Raw genomic sequence first — 16,952 nt, 5'->3', positions numbered from 1 at the left:
TAATCCCGACCTCTTCCAAAATCATAATCTATACTGGCTACCGCCATTACTGTATGATAACAATCTGCTCATAGATGCATTTCTGCTAACGTAAAAGCTATTAAGAGCAAACCTGCTGTCCATCAGACAGAAATTACCTGATGCGTATCGATCATTTGCACCCACCCCGAAGTTTACTTATAGGGAACGCCGTGCAGCAGGCTCCATATATTTGGAGTCCCTATGCCCATCCACATTAGTCACTTAGAAAAGAAGAATTTATACATGCAGTAGTACTTTGGTCACCTTGTAGAAGTTCATGACATCCACATGTAGGCAATTCAGTACTACACAGCTTATTTTCTCTTCCGAGAAATAATAGTAATAACTGTTCTACATATAATTAATGCAGCTGCAGCATATATGTGTTGATTGCACGAGAGAGATGGAATTCTTCTTAGGGCTACTTGGATGTACTCATAGGGACAGCAGCATGTATGGCATCTACAAGATGTGGAACTGTTTTCAAACTCAGACCAGCCATGTTCATCCTCCTAACCAAGACAAGAAGCAAATATTGAGTGAAGATAGCACAAAAAATTACAAATCGGTGAAGAAGTTTTTCAAACAGATTTCCAGTAGCCTGTCTCATTTTGGTTTTCCAGGTTCATTAGCAGTAAAAAAGCACACTCAGACATGGCGACTCAGCACTCCATATTTTCAGGCAGCTACCCACATACATGATACATGGGCTTTAGAAACCAGACTTAACTTTTTGATGAGTGTGTGTGAACCAGTGGCTTCCTAATAAGTTCCCCCTTAACCGAAAAAATTGAAAAAGGAAAAAAAAAAAAAAAAGGTTGTTTTCTGGTTTCTCCTAAGCTAAAATGGAAATGTAATTACTAAATAAACACTTAACTTTTTAAGTACTTTCCAATATTCGAAGGATTTATGCAACAATACAATAGTCTTCTCTATCTCGAAAATTATAAAAACTCGAAGGAGGCTTTTCGTCTCACCTTCTACAGTGCAAACAATGGGAGCCATTCAATTAAGGTTATCATAGCAAAAAAACAAAAAATAACTACCCTGTACCTACTTCTACTTCCATATTTTCTTCCATTCCTCTCATTTCCAGATACTACAACTCTTGAGAAGACTAAAAGGCATACAAAAGGTTTAAATTTTAGTTCTATGATAATTCTTGTATAGATTTTTTGTGATAGTAGTTCATTTAGTATCAACATATACATCTTAACAAAATTTTGGGAAGTTCTGTCATACCACTGCGCGCACGAACAAGTTTTTCAAATTGGAGAACATCTTAAGGTTCAACAACTATTACTAATCCTCAATTTTACCAATACTAAAGGTCGAGACAAGCCCGAGCATATAGATTCTATATCTTCCTAAAAAATACTAAGAAAGCATTAGTGTTTGTACAATCAGTCGTATAAGTTTTTGACAATGCGGGTTTATCTTTTCTAGACTTGGTAAGATGGAGTTTAGCATGGATTGTTGATAGCCTTATGAGACCAATCAGCGCCAACGCACCTAACCTGTGATGTTATAAAACAGAAGATGCTTCTTACCCATTAGCAGGCATGTAGATATGGTACTCTCGGGTCATAAAAGCAACTTGCTCTTCACTTAGTCCTGAATATGTAAACAAGCCTACATGCTTGATTATGTGGCTCCAGTCACCTGGAGTGCCTGTGAATCAAGAACAAGGCACTTAGGGAATCAAAATATGATCAAAAGGCTCTGGTTGATGGCCACAACTATTCACAGCCTCAAGAGCATCTTTCTTACGCTGAATAACGCAGATCTTGCCTGAGGCGTTCAGAGCCCAAGAGGCGCCGCTGGGGGGGGGAGGGGTGGTGAGGGAAAAGTTGTTTTAATGATAAAATTTTTAATAGCAAGGAAATTTGTTTCTACGACTGGTTTCTTGGGGAAAAACAGAACATGTGTAGAGCATAGATTTAAAAACCAGACTGAGCAGGTCAAACTCATTGGACAGCAACCCAGATCCCTTTCTGATTTAAGGATGGGATCCGCAAGATGTACCCATTGAACTTTCGTAAGTTTTACACTTTATTTATTTATTTTGAGATAAAATCATCAAATTTATAATTTTAAATGACATTTTTTCGAACTTTCAGAAAAAGGATTAGACAGATAGAATCCTTGGTTAAAATCTTGACACATAATTCGGTAACTCAAAGTCAAGCTTCATTGGAAACCATTCAGGTTATCTTCTTCATTGAACATATCATGCACACCTCTAAGCAAGAACAATAAAATAAAAAATCCTAAACATCTTTCGTGCTGATGTGGTCCAACAGGTTACTCCTTTTAAAAAGCATACCTCTTTGGAGTAGAGCTTCATATAATTGCTGCCTCGTGCTCATTAACCGGTTTCTCATTGCCTTCAACTCAATGGTCCATTCATCATACATCTCCCTGCATGCAAAATATGAAGATTTTAGTGAATATTAAATGAGCATTCTATAACAAAATTTTCCCCCTTTTCATGTGAGGGCATTTGAAATGGAATTTCTCTTGTGGAGTAAACTTTTGTCACACAATAAGAAGTGCTTGAAATTTTGTACATTACAGGTCACTTCAATCATCCGCTATTTCTTTCTTGGAAGACCTTGCTGTATCAACTAACTGTTCTAACAAAGAAGTGTGCAATAGCAAGAGGGTGGAAGAGCACTTTTCAAATCCTAATGTATAGATGGACTCATTACTTATGTTTCTTTAATTAAGTTGTAGACTAAAGATATTAGTTGACAACTTGACATTAATATGTCAAATATGAGGTACCTTATATTAGCAATAGAAAGGGATAGACTAGCTATTACCTGTTCTTCATGATGCTGACTGCAATGGCTGCACCATGAATTGGCGGGCTTGAGTACATTGGCCGGATCAGCAGTTTCAGCTGGCTCTCAGATCGGCTTGCCACATCAGCATTCTTACAGACCTGCAAAATCCAATGGGAGGTGACGAATGAAAATAAACAGATATTATGAGCACCATTGGAAAAAGGAACCAAAACAAAGTAGCTCGGAGAAGGCCATTAAGAAAAGTACAGGGTTGACCTCACTTCGGCCCCTGAAGTTTATCAAATCTCACATGGCTGATGTAGTTTCTGCCTGCTCTATTTAACCATATATAGTGTGGTAATCCCTTCACAGGGCCCAAATTGTGAACACTATAAAAATTGTCAACTATTAAGTGGATCATTGGACATTTAAGTATACTGGTAGAAAAAACTTTTTCCAAGCTTACTTTGTGCAAAATACTGTTATGAACCCTTGAGAAATCTGAGGGCTTATGGCCTTGATTTTGACATTATAAGGCTTGAATGAACTTTCTCTTACCACCATTTCAAGGGCGGTGGCACTGGCATGATCCATTTCCATTAAATACAACAGTGTCAGCAATCTGGAATACATTTAGACAAATTCCGAGACTACAGGTTGCAAACTGAGACAAGACAAGGCATATCCAGGGGCCAATATCAAAATAACATGTTTCACTTCACCCAAGACTCACCAACAGACCAAACAATAGATATGTAACCAGAACGCATGCAGAAGAATGGGAAAAGAGAACTGTATCACATTCTTATTTTTTCGTTTGACTCACTATGCTCAAGGCACCAACACGTTCCCCATATAGCACCATGTTCTTCGAGAAGGACTGAACCACGATGCACTCACCACCATCAGCGACAAACATGCGAACAGAATGTGCATCTTCCTCTAGGTTTCCACTAACAAAACCCTGCGAGTGGTTTGTGGTAATGATAATCAATATTTCTGTTGTCTGCTTTACATGGAAACGACTTCAAAACTCAAGATCCTAACTTTTCCCCATGATTGAATCATGAGAAATGCAACAAACAGAGGCCCCGCCAACACTGACAAACTTAAAATCATAGACATTGTTCAAGAGAACATAATCTATAAGGGAGGTCACTTGGACTAACAATAACCAGATAAGGGATTACACCAATTGACCTTAGAGAGTTGGCAAAAATTGACAATATTGGTATGCTTAACCCTTCTCTTCTTTGACTGTCAAGATGAGAAAATAGCACTAGAAATATTTTCTAGTCCTCCAGAACTTAACATGGCCGGAACTTCTCTGAGCACTAAGAAGAGAGTAACAGTCCACCTGGTAAGCACAATCAAAGAACGGGAACAACCCTTTACATCTGATAAGTCGTCTGATCTCCTCCCACTGCTCCAAGGTTGGGTCAACACCAGTCGGGTTATGAGCACACGCATGGAAAAGAACTGTAGCTCCAGATGGAGCAGACCCAAGGTCTTCTAAAAGACCTATTATTTTATTTTCATTAATCAGAAAGCTGTAACAACGATTACATCCACAAAATTTTGTGCATCAACTGCAAGGAAAGAAATGGTGGGAGATTCCCTTTCTCTTTTCTGGCCAGAAGGAAATTTATAGTGCATTGCAAACAGAAGGCCATAGCCACATCCTTACAGAAATTGGAAGGCATAAACAACCCCAACAAATCTAACAGCCAAAGACAGCAATCCATGGAAACACCATTGAAAGGAAAACCTAATTTTTGGACCGATGAATTGGAAAGCCAAAAGAACTGCAAGTATCAAATGAAAGCAATATTCCTCTATCTGCAAGATATTTTATAGAGTCAATCAATAGGATAATTTTGGCCATAAATAAAAATAATCCATAGGATAATTCATCTTTTGCAAGTTCTCGTGCTTCTGAGATGGAAAGACTGAATAATGTGTAAAGGAGCACCATAATTCACATCCAATATAAGTCGCGAGCACACATAGAGCGCGCGCGCGAGAGAGAGAGAGAGAGAGAGAGAGAGGGAGAGGGAGGGAGGAAGGGAGGGAGATTTTAAGGTGCAATTATGACACTACATTGAAAGTCCAGTCCTTGGGTTTGTGGATTATAGTAGCGATATTTCCTCAAAGTAAGGCCTGCTGCAATGAAGAAATTCGGGTGGTTGGAATAAGTTGGTTCCGGAATGTACACTACATCCTGCAAAATAAGACATGGTAATTGATAAGGCATGAGGCAACATTAATAATCAGGAAACGGTTAAATGCATAAGAGTTACGAGATTTGCCTGGTGATAGTGTTTTGCTAAGAAGTCGGCTCCAATTCGAAGGGAGCCAGTACCCGACAAACACTGAACTGTAGTCACCCTGTTCTCTTTTATAGCGGGGCTGTCTTAAAGCAAAACATGAATTGGCAAAGTAAACTTTGACATTAACAAGGTTCAATCTAGTTAAAGGAACGTATCTTAAAAGTATTCTGGAAGATCATGTCAAGAGCAAGAAATAATAGTAGCATATAGAACATATTTTTCCCTTTTCCCCCCTTTTATGTTGAAGAATGAATTGAATTATAATTTTACATAAACACGCCATATTATAAACATGAGGATCTAATTACTCAACTTTGATTATTAAGATTAATCTTGGGGAGATAGCATTAGACTACCTTTTCAGCACCAAAAATGAGAATAGAACTTAATTTGTTGAATTCTGGAAGTCCAGTGATAGGTAAATATTCCTTGACGGCTGTCCTGAAATGACATGTTACATGAGTTCAATTTCTACTTACTAATCAATCTCAAGTAGATTTGCTACTATGTACACGACAATATTGAGGAAATGCCTACCTGTCATTCACCAGAATCTCCTCTGCCCGCCTAACCACATTCAAAAGAAGAGGCTTGCCATCCTGTTATATTAGACGTATAGCGTTAACTGAAAACAAGTTATGAAACATCAGAGATGCATTCGAGAATTTGGATTTTCTCAAAGACCTTTTACTGTTTGCATAATTATACCGGTACATCTTCAATCATACAAGGCTAAAAAAACCAGATTCTCGAGTGATTTCATAAATAGATTTGAAGATATGTATTGGAGGAAGTTCCCAGCCTACCTGTGATATATGAAGAATACAGTACAGATCAGAAACTGAATCTATCACTTAGATAAAATCATGTCAAATAATCATCACACCAAAGTTTGAGACAAACTTACAAATATTGAATAATACCTTAAGCATTATTGATCGGTAATATTCGAGTAGCAGAATAACTCGAGTGGTACTATCTGGAAACTTTGTCTCAACTAAATATATTGAGGGAATTTTTTGGCGATAAAATTAAATGAACTATTCAAACAAATCAAGCATGAAGCTTTTCTCGAGGACCAATTTGAAAAATCGTGCTACTCATATCTCAACATTCGAGATTCGCCCTCTCTGAATCACTATAAAGGCAGGCAGGGCATATAGACAGTAATCTATAAGCCAAAAAAAAAATGAAAAATGAAAAACGGACCTCTGTGCGATAAACACCCATACCCAAGTTCAACTTCAGCGGACTGGGATCTTTGCTGCATGCCGTCATCACCTGTTCACCTCGAACCAACAGCAGCGGTATATCCCCATCCAAAAGGGAATGATCAAAATAAGGCACGATTCGATTCCGACGATGAAACCAAGTTCAACATGAATCGTTGATTCTTCTCTAATACCCAAAATGATCACTTGATTCACTTCCAGTAATATGCTCCGATCACAGAAAATTGAACGGAACCAACCCCAGAAAAAGGTTATCAACATGAAAATTGGGGAGCAGAGACGGAGCGTTTAGATTAATCAGGAAATAGCGATTTTATTTCAGTGCATTTCGATTCACTCGGGAAGGTATTTCCACTGACAAGGAAGCTCAGAAAGCGTAAGAGCGATGGTTAATTACCGCATAGATAGGGATTTCCGGAGCTCGAGGGACATGGGAGAAGACAGAATCAGAAGAAGGATTCACAGGGACATTCGTCGTCTCCGAGGAGTTAGCGTCCCGAGAATCCATTGGAGCTGCTGGAGATGGAGGTGGAGGTGGAGGTGGAGGTGGAGATGGAGCTGCTCTTCTGACTGGGTTGCGGGAAGGGAAAGAGCCAAAAAGGAAATGGCCGTTTCGTTTAATTAACTGTTTTAATATAATATTGGGCGGCCAAAAAAACAATTATTTAAAAAAAAACATATTACTTTTATATTCAGCATTCTCATCCCCAATGTCTGTCTTGTTTAGCAACTTCATCTCTCAAGTTTCCTGGCCGTCAAACTCGTCCCAGAAAATTGATTGCGTCCATCAATTCACTCCGAATATCATGACAGAGCTCTTGCCGGCGGCGGCGCCCATAAAAAAGAGCCCCAGTAGACCAAAAAAAATAAAAAAAGGCAAACGACTGCTTCCTTGAGCTTCCATCCCCAATGCAGCAATTTTTCTAGCATGATGACTTGAAGTCATGGTAACTTATTTATTATTTATCCCCTGAACTTTTGAAAAGATTCACTTTAAGTCTCAAAATTTTTCGTGAAACCGACAGTCATTTGTATAGTTGCCTGTAATTCATGCATGCATTTAATTTATGAACCCCGTTAGACTTTATATTAGCTACAAGGCTTCATTTGGTTTTGAAAGTAAAATATCTTATTCCACCCAATTCAATTCTATTCTTCACAAATTTAATAATACAATCATTTTTTTTAACTTTTACTCTCATTTAATAATAAATTCTTTCACATACTTTTTTTGAATCGTTTGTATAATCAATATTTTAATAATAAATTACATATCTACTTTCACATCAATATATATAATAATTTTTTAATAATAAATTTTCAATCTACTTTCATATCTATATATATACATACACATATATTATCATGCATCAATATATTTGTCAAAACTTGCAATCATTGCACAAAATCAAATTGAGTTGGATCATTATCCAACTCGAAAACCAAGCGCAAGTTTAGAATTTTGTTTATCAGCGTATTAACTCTTCCCAAAAACCAAGGGATTTGTTTCCATTTGTGACTAGACAATTAAAACAAGGACCTCGTTGGGTACTTTTGGCCGAAATCAGTACGATAATCACAATTTCATCTTTTTAACTCATAATCTAAAATTTGCATATTTCAATTTATAATATCTTGTATATTTCTTAAAATAAATTAACATATTACATATTTAGTTTCAGGATCAAGTAATGGAGTATTTCAATATTCTAATAGTTAAACGACCACATTTACCTTTTAATTAACTAAATTATGAAAACTATTCGTTTTTTTTTTCTGTGAAGATGAAAGCATAGTTTTACTGGCTACATATTTTAATTTTAATTTTTTTTATATTTGTGAGGGTAGTTATTGACCAAATTTAACTTTTATATATACATGTGCGATGCAAAGGATTTTATAGTAAAATATTTTAAAAGCAGAATATTATAATTGAAACATTTGCATGTGATAAATTCATATTTTATGCATAATTTAATGTAATATGATTAATGTATGAAAAACACAATTATCATATAAATTATTTAATTTAGTTTTTGCATAAGTAGTGCAATAAATAAATAAATAAACATATTAACCTTGGGTAAATTACACAAAAAAATTTGAGTTTCCACTTTTGTCTTAGTTTTGATGCCATTTTTTATTTTTGACATAAAAAATCACAAGTTTTTGTTTTCGTGATAAATATGGCACACCGTTTGCCTTCCATCACATTTTCCATGTAATTGCAAATGTGGATGATAACACCATTAAGTATACTTCGGTTGGCCAATGAAAAAGTGACACGTGTAATATTGTCTTCTAAAATATTTTAAAAAATGGACCTTTTATTATTCTTACTTTTGCAAACTCGCCCCAACTATCTCACTCTCTAACCCCTCTGAGCATATGTCGAACCCTGTGAACATGGCTGCCCTCTTTCTGTTCCAAGAACAAGGAGCTCTCTGGAGTTCATAATTGATCTTCTTAGGGTAATGATGTCTATTCAAAACTATTCCTCTTTTTGTCCTTCTTCTTGTCCGTTCCATGTTCGATGGGAACAATTTCCACCAAAGAAAAACTCCCAGCCTATCGAGCTTCCTTACTAATAGATTTATCTATGTTTAGAATTTGAATATCTAAAATCCCAAAGTTTGAAATCCCATTATCGCTAATATCATAATCATGTGGTGGCACATGGAGAAAATAGAGGGGAAAGAAGTGTGAGGTGGTTGAGAGTTTTGCATCTAAGGGAGTGACTAGATAGAGATAGTTTGGGCAAATTCGCAAAATTAAGAATAATGAGGGGTCCATTTTTTAAAATATAATATTACATGTGTTACCTTTTCATTTGTCAATCAGGATCCACTTGGCGGTATTATCATCCACAAAAGAAATTAGATGGAAAATGTGACGGAAGGCAAACGGCGCGCCATATTTGAGATGAAAAAAAACTTTTATTTTTTATGTAAAAAATGAAAAATAGTGTCAAAATTGAGACAAAATTGAAAACTTATTTTTTTTGTGTAATTTACCTAATAAACTTTTGTGAAATTAATATCTTCCAATAACTGTTTAAATTACAATAATATTAATAAATATGTTATTTTTATAAATTTAGAGATACTTACAATAAATTATAATGAAATTAAAAGTCTATACGCCTCCTTCCTATCAAGACAGACCCGACCAGCCCACAACCACCGAGAAAATCTAGGCTAAACACCCTATCGAAGACATTCTCTCGCGGTTCTCTCTTCAACCGAACCTCCTCTCGGATTTCCTTGGGAAATTCGAGCATGTTTAGGCTTCCTTGCTGCGGTTTGCCTCTTCTTTTTAGGTCCTGGTGTCAACTTAAAGACCGGTGTGTTTTGTAGCTTGTTGCCATTAAAAAGTTGCGGATTTGTTCAGCCCCATAACGACTTTGGTTCATCCTTCCCATCATAACCCAGGAAGAGGTAAAACTCTCAAACTTAGAAGTGTGCATGGCTCTTTAATGTGTTTGCTCGGTAACGATGATGAGAGTATATTGATGTTTAGATTCATATTTGTCATGATTCTTGGGAATTTTGGCTGTATTTTTATGAATAGAACTTCACACGAACCCAGATTATGTTAGGAAAAATCCACAGGTCTACTTTGAACTTGGGCCCATCCGCAACCCAAAAGCTTAAGCCAATGGGTTACTAGACCATTATCTCTTATAAACCTATGGATTTTCCTCTCAACTTTTCCATGTGGGATTACTTCCAACACCCGCACTCACCATTCTCCATATAGGAGAGAAACCGGCCCAACAATTCCCCCCCTTCTCGACTATATGGAGGACTTCGAGCCGGGCTTCCACTTCCGGACTCGGATACCAATTGTTAGGCCCATCACTAGCCACGAGTTCCACACTCGGGCCTTGGCGTGGTGTGGGTTTCCACGCATAGCGTGTGCACTTCCCCAGGATCATTACCTTGGGCTTTGATACCACTTGTTAGGAAAAATCCACAGGTCTACTTTGGACTTGGGCCCATCCGCAACCCAAAAGCTTAAGCCAATGGGTTACTAGACCATTATCTCTTATAAACCTATGGATTTTCCTCTCAACTTTTCCATGTGGGATTACTTCCAACACCCGCACTCACCATTCTCCATATAGGAGAGAAACCGGCCCAACAGATTAATGTCCACTAGACTTTAACTGATTAAAATCAACAATCTAGGTAGGAAATAGGTCTGATTTGGCTCCTTTTTTACGCTTTACAGAATGTTTTGAGTTGGCTTTGATGAAGTTTGACGTCGTTTTGATGATATAGCATGGCAATGATGATTAGAGATTGATTGATGTTAATCGTGAGGGTAAATTGCACTGGTGGTCCAAAATATTTTACAAATATTTCATTATGGTTCAAAAAGTTTTTTTCGCTACATGATGGTACAAAATGTTTCAAAGTTGTTTCATGATGGTACAAACCGTCAATTGACCCTAACGCCGTTAATATTTTACTGACGTGCGCGTCCTATATGTCACTTTTGTTACGTGGAACCAATCATAATGCGCCACGTCATTTAAGAGAAAATTAAATTTTAAAAAGTCCAAAAAAATACAAAAAATAATTAAAAAAAACAAAAAAAAGAGTAAAAATTTTGAAAAAAAATAATAATATATTTTAATTTTTTTAAAAAAATACAAAAAAGAGTAAAAATTTAGAAAAGAAATATAAAAATTATTTTAAAATTTTGAAAATTAAAAAATTATTTTTTTAAAATTTTTATTTTTAAATTTTTATTTTTAAAAATAATTTTAAATAATTTATAAAAAATAAATTTTAATATTAAATTTTTTTTAATTTAATATTAATTTTTTAAAAAATTTAAAATAATAAAAATTATTTTAAATTTTAAATTAAAAGTTTAAAATTATTTTTAAAAGTTTTTAAAATTTTTAGAATTATTTAAAATTTTTCGGCCACGTCAGCAAGGAGGTGACACGTAGTAGCCACGTCAGCGTCGGCTTGACGGCGTCAAGCTCGAGTTGACGGTTTGTACCATCATGAAACAACTTTGAAACATTTTGTACCATCATGTAGCGAAAAAAACTTTTTGAACCATAATGAAACATTTGTAAAACATTTTGGACCGCCAGTGCAATTTACCCTAATCGTGATGATGAATATGTTGATTTGAGTTATTTTTGGGGCCAAAATGGCACAAATATGGTTAAGAATGTAAACTTGACTTAAAAACTGTGTTATTGTATTGTGCGTGATTGGGCTCGAACCATTTACGACTCAACTTGCTAGTGTAGGCATGAGAATTGGGTGAAAACTTGAGGTTTGAGAGCGAATTAAAGACAAAATTGACATTTGGTCCCTGAAATATATTGTGTGTACTAATTAGTCCGAACATTTCAAACGTTAGAATCAATTGGTCCTTCCGTTCGAATAAGTGGCAGGTCCCTGATGGAAAGTGACTCTCATGGCCATTAATTGCCAGAACAATGAGCAGCCGCTGCCGCCACCAACTGCGGTTGCTCGGGCTCCTCCTCCCAGGGGCGTCGGTACGGGCGAGAGTAGTGTCGGTCGGGATTCGGGGTATCCCAATCATGGGCTTAGAGGAGTTGAGGTGAAGGGACCGAGTGGAACAGGGCCAGTGATGGGAGGTGGTGGCGGAATGAGGGTCGAGTTAACGCAGCAACGGCCGAATAAGGTTAATGAAATGGAGGAGCGGGGTGCAAATAATAGCATTCCCAGTGGGTCGCAGAGATTTGCACCTCAATCAAATGGCGTAGGTGGGGCGAACCCAGGAAATGTCGGGCCGGTTGGGGTTATGGGGAATGATGCTTTGCCCTCACAAAGCGGAGTGACGAACATGAATCCTATAAGTGAAAATGGAGTTGTGAATGCTGGTTGCAGTAGCAGAGCTGTTGCTGTCATTGTCTCTGGTTTTGGAGCTGGGGCAAGAGGAGGAGGTGGGACCATGTTGTTTGTCGGGGATTTGCATTGGTGGACCACTAGTGCCGAGTTGGAGGCTGAGCTATGCAAGTATGGGCAGGCGAATGAATCTTCTTCCATCGGAATGTTCTGTTGTTTCAGCTCTTCCTTGAAGGATTACATTTCGACAATGAGGAAGATGGCCTGCGAGATTCCCGAGCTCATAGCCGACGAGCTGAAGATTCAGCAGAGGAATGTGCTGAGCAAGCTCCTGATGGACGAGCAAAGCGACTCTGCTTTCCGCCTCAATCACTACCCTATTTTCTCGGAGCTCAACGAAGCTTCCATCAATAGCGGTGGCGAGAGGAACCTGATCGGTTTCGGAGAGCACACCGATCCTCCGATGACGACCTCTTCCACAGATCACTACTCCCCTCCATCGCGGAGGATGAGGTTGCGGGAGTTGTCGAGGGAGGTGGAGGAGACGCGCAAGGAGGAAGTGTTGGAGGACCAGAGGGTGGAGCCGCTGCCGTCGGAGAAGATGAGGTAGCGGGTGGGGAGGAGACGGAGGGAGCCGGTGGGGTTGACGAGACGAGGACGGAATCGCCGGAGTAGGATAATGCTCCTTGAGCTCAGCCCCTTCCTCCCTTCTTTTTCTTGCCCCCTTTTTCCCCCTCCTCTCCTCCTTCCCCTTCCGGTTAGGGGTTTTTTTTTTAATTGTTTTTGTAATTTTTTAAAAGATACTAATAAAAATTAAAAATGACATCGTTTTTTGACTTGTTATGACAGACATGGCGCTTAACGAGCCAAATTAGCAAATAACGAGATGCGTCAGCGTTTTCAAACGGCCAATTAGACAGAAGGACCAATTGTTTCTAACGTTTGAAACGTTCGGACTAATTAGTACACATAATATATTTCATGATCTAATTTGCAGTAAGGTGTATCTTTCATGGACCAAATTGTCAATTTTGTCGCAAATTAAATCCAGGAATATACCATGAGGGCTAGACACAGTCTCAGCTCCCCTTTGGGATCTGAGAGTGAGAGGGTCCCTTGGTAGGGCTAGGCTCGTGAAGAGCCTGCTTTACCAGTGAGGGCCCTTGGACCTAAATGAAACCCGAGTCATTAATGCTGAGTAGGTCTATTCATGTCCTCTATCCCTTTTCTCAAAATAAAAATCAATCAAAATTTTTTTTTTATCAATACCCGTGTTGTCATTATTTTGGTAATTAAAGTGAATTTTTGAGTAATTTCTTACTCACAGTGTGATCGAGCGAAATATTTAATCCATGTGGGTTAGATTCACGATTCTTTTACTCTTTATGCTATAATTTCATCCGCATAGGTGGGAATTAAAGAGACGAGTGTTTTCAGTTTAATTCCGGAGGGGGATGTGAGAGTATTCAATTTCAAGTACTCAATTGCAAAAATCCCCGATCTCATATGAGGAATGAGAGTTCACATTGCAATTGATCCAATTAAGTTCCCTGACAATGGGAAATGGTTAGATGCTGTATTAGATGAGACCATGGCATGGAAAATCATTAAAAAGAAGCATCTTGAATGAATTGTGCATGAGGGTCCGTTTGGCAATAGAGTTAAATTTCGAAATTAAACTTTATTTCCATTGAAATAAGTAAAAGACAAATAAGTATGTTTGTAAAAAAGTATATATATATATATATATTTAAGTGATGTTGTAATAATGAGATTGAGGAATAAGATAAAAAGGTAATGATTGTGTTGTTGAATTGTGAAAAAAATAATAAATGATCCAAAGATTTTAGTATTAAAAAACTGAATTGATAATTGTTAAGATAAAAAAATTAAAGAAAAAGAGAAAAAATGATGATTGAGTTATTGAATGAAAGAAAAAGCGGAGAAGAGTGAAAAATATTTCTAACTCCAAAATCAAATGGATCTTGTGTTTAGGCTAATTGGACCAAAGAAGAGACATGTGGGCTTGGACCTATATAAGGTCCATCCACATGAATTGGATTAGTCTTACATGCTATGCCTATATAAGATCCGTTCCAGTTAAGTCTAGTTACTTGTGTGTTCACTTACACATTCGGCCTATATGAGGCCCATCTCACTAGAGTTTAGATCCTTGTGTTTCCACTTACACATTGGGCCTATATAGGACCCATTGCACTTGTTAGTTCATTTACATCTTAGGCATATGCCATTTCACTCGTGGAATTCACTTTCACAGTAGACCTGTATAAGGTCCATTCCACTTGAGTCCATTTATTTGCTTGTCCACTCGCACGTCCGGCCTACTTAAGGCCCATTTCACTTTGGTTCATTTTATGTGAATCTCCATAAGGCCGTTTCGTCCGCAAATTGTTAGATTGCTGAGAATGTTAGATTGCATGGAAACTAAGCTCAGAATTTCAGATTTCTAGGAATATTACATTACTGTATTTGATAAGTACATTGTATTATTGTGAAAGAATATGGTAATGTAATATTGTGTTTAAAAAAAATGAATTTATGAGAAAATATGTCATTTTACGATAATGCCCTCACTCTATCAACTTAATATATTAGTAAATAATTAGAAATAAAATTATAAACACACATGAAAATTCTTTTAATATTATACCTTTTATAATTATTTTGCTAATTAATAATATTTCATTAAAAACTTATTTATTTTATTCTAAGAATATTTGCGTTTTTAATAATTATAAATATTAAAATGAATTACAAATATATATTTTTATTTCACTTTTATAGTAAAAAATATGAAGCATATATTTATTGAAAATATAAATAAATAATAAATAGAAAAGTAAGTAGTTGACGCTCGAACTCCAACACATTGTCGGTGGGAAAATCTAAGGGAAAACTACGCATTTGGTCCTTTAGTTTTAGATACTTTTCTATTTTTGTCATTTTTCTAATTTTTTTTATCGTTTAGATTCTATAATTTTGAATATTTTTCTGTTTCGGACATTTTCCTTTTTCTTGATGAAAACACCTTTGATTACTTTTCCACTTTCATCATTTTATTAGATTTTTTATTAGAAAAGATTTTAACTTTGGCCTTCAACCTTTTAAAGTTTTTTTAATCCTAATTCTTTTATTATGTTCAATTTTACTTAGTCTTAAAAGTTTTTTTCTTATACTCTACCCCTCGAATTCCCATAAATGCCCACACAACATTTTAAATTTCAAAAGATTATTATTTTAATTTCAAAAATAAAACAAAACATGTCAAAATAATAAAAGAAAAATCGTGAACGTGCTCGAGAGAATGAGCAGGGGCGAGATTTTACGTCGCCTGCAATCTTGCTAGGGCAATGGTGGTTTACATTGGGAGAGTCGGTACCTAAATTTACGAGTAAAGAAATGGAAAAATACTAGAATAATAAAGGCAATTGTGGTTCGATAGCCACGAGCTACATCTATAACTATGAGATTGGTAGTGACACACTAAGCAAGGACATGGTACACCTTGATGCAAGAAATGATGTTGTAAAGTGTAATCGTGGATGAATGTATAGGCCTAAGGTGACTTCTCCTAGGGTGGTGGTGCCTGAGTTCGTCCTTACTGGCCACTACCGCCTTTTTCCCTCTCAACTTACCATCTCCCTTTCAAAATATATTTTGATGGATTTTGTTTTATTTTTGGAATTAAAATAATAAATTTTTCATAAATTTCAAAAATGTCGTGTAGGCATTTTATGGGAATTTGAGGAGTACAGGTATAGGAAACAAAACGTTTAATACTAAGAAAAAATTGAATCAAAAGAAGAATTAGGATAAAAGAATAACTTTAAAAGGTCGAAAACCAAATTTAAAATCTTATTTAATAAAAAATATAATAAAAGAACGAGACAGAAAAGTGATCATAAGTTTTGGATGAAAACGAACAAAGAAAAAGGAAAAGGACTGAAACAGAAAAGTAGTCGAAGGTATAAGATCTAAACGATAAGAAAATTAGAAAATAGACTAAACTAAAAAAAATCCAAATTTATGAATAGTTGTTTCAAAATCTAATAACGACAGTCTTTCCCGCAGAGAGAGGGAAAATTTTGGGGTCTGGGAAAGCTTGAACTGGGATTTTCGGTCTCCAAAATCCTCCCAAACATGAGAAAGTGGGGGGAATTGTTCGTGGGACTCTCCAAACTGGCCCTAGTGATTTGGGTCCAAGTAGGATCCAAGTAAGTCACTTAGGCCCGTTTTGGCCCGCTTTGAGTGTTTGCTCGTGTTCTAGGCTTATTCCGCATGGTCCAATCAACTTGATCGGATCAATTCATCGTTCGAAAATTCTTCATGAGAGGATGCGAGGACTAACCTTGAAAACCTGATCAAATAAATTAAAACATGACAATCTCAGAACGAGTGGAGTACCAATCTTGGGTTGTTGATCGGCTTGGAGTCAAGTTTTCATAATAGGACTCCCAAACCCAGAACTTCAGTTTCGGCTTGACCATGATCTTAAAAAGTCTAGGTGATATCATATCACGCTTTCTAAACTCGGGGATATTTCCGCCCGGAGGACTTAAATCAGAAAGCAGTGACTCCCTTCCAAGCGTATTCACCCATTCCCTATGCCATTCGTGTTGGGTCGGATACGTTGTCCTCACAGCTATTATTAATTACACTAATATGTATTATTATTAAATTTTTATATAACATATTAATCTATATATTAGTAATACATTT

General features: G+C 36.6%; 1 protein-coding gene across 1 annotated transcript; it reads right to left on the bottom strand.

Moving 5' to 3' along the window:
* Positions 1 to 235: 235 nt before the first annotated feature.
* Positions 236 to 6,986, bottom strand: LOC116211953 (aspartate aminotransferase, cytoplasmic-like). Its single transcript, XM_031546505.1, has 12 exons — positions 6,770 to 6,986; positions 6,350 to 6,421; positions 5,678 to 5,739; positions 5,504 to 5,581; positions 5,120 to 5,225; positions 4,911 to 5,031; positions 4,168 to 4,331; positions 3,637 to 3,774; positions 2,847 to 2,968; positions 2,348 to 2,442; positions 1,572 to 1,692; positions 236 to 533 (listed from the first exon to the last, which is right to left on the bottom strand). The coding sequence occupies exons 1-12, from the start codon at positions 6,878 to 6,880 to the stop codon at positions 443 to 445; spliced, it is 1,281 nt and encodes a 426-aa protein (XP_031402365.1). The 5' UTR covers positions 6,881 to 6,986; the 3' UTR covers positions 236 to 442.
* Between the last annotated feature and the right edge of the window lie 9,966 nt (positions 6,987 to 16,952).

The sequence above is a fragment of the Punica granatum genome, chromosome 1 (genome assembly GCF_007655135.1).
Source record: "Punica granatum isolate Tunisia-2019 chromosome 1, ASM765513v2, whole genome shotgun sequence".
NCBI lineage: Eukaryota > Viridiplantae > Streptophyta > Magnoliopsida > Myrtales > Lythraceae > Punica > Punica granatum.
The sequence above is the reverse complement of the archived record's forward strand: the minus strand, read 5'-3'. Positions and strand labels throughout refer to the sequence as shown.

Excerpts from the sequence above, each read along its gene's own strand:
- LOC116211953 (XM_031546505.1), bottom strand. The coding sequence starts at position 6,880 with ATGGATTCTCGGGACGCTAACTCCTCGGAGACGACGAATGTCCCTGTG. Across the intron at positions 5,032-5,119 it reads TAGCAAAACACTATCACCAG|GATGTAGTGTACATTCCGGA; the intron begins GCAAATCTCGTA and ends CTTATTTTGCAG. Across the intron at positions 534-1,571 it reads ATCTACATGCCTGCTAATGG|GAGGATGAACATGGCTGGTC; the intron begins GTAAGAAGCATC and ends TGTCTTGGTTAG.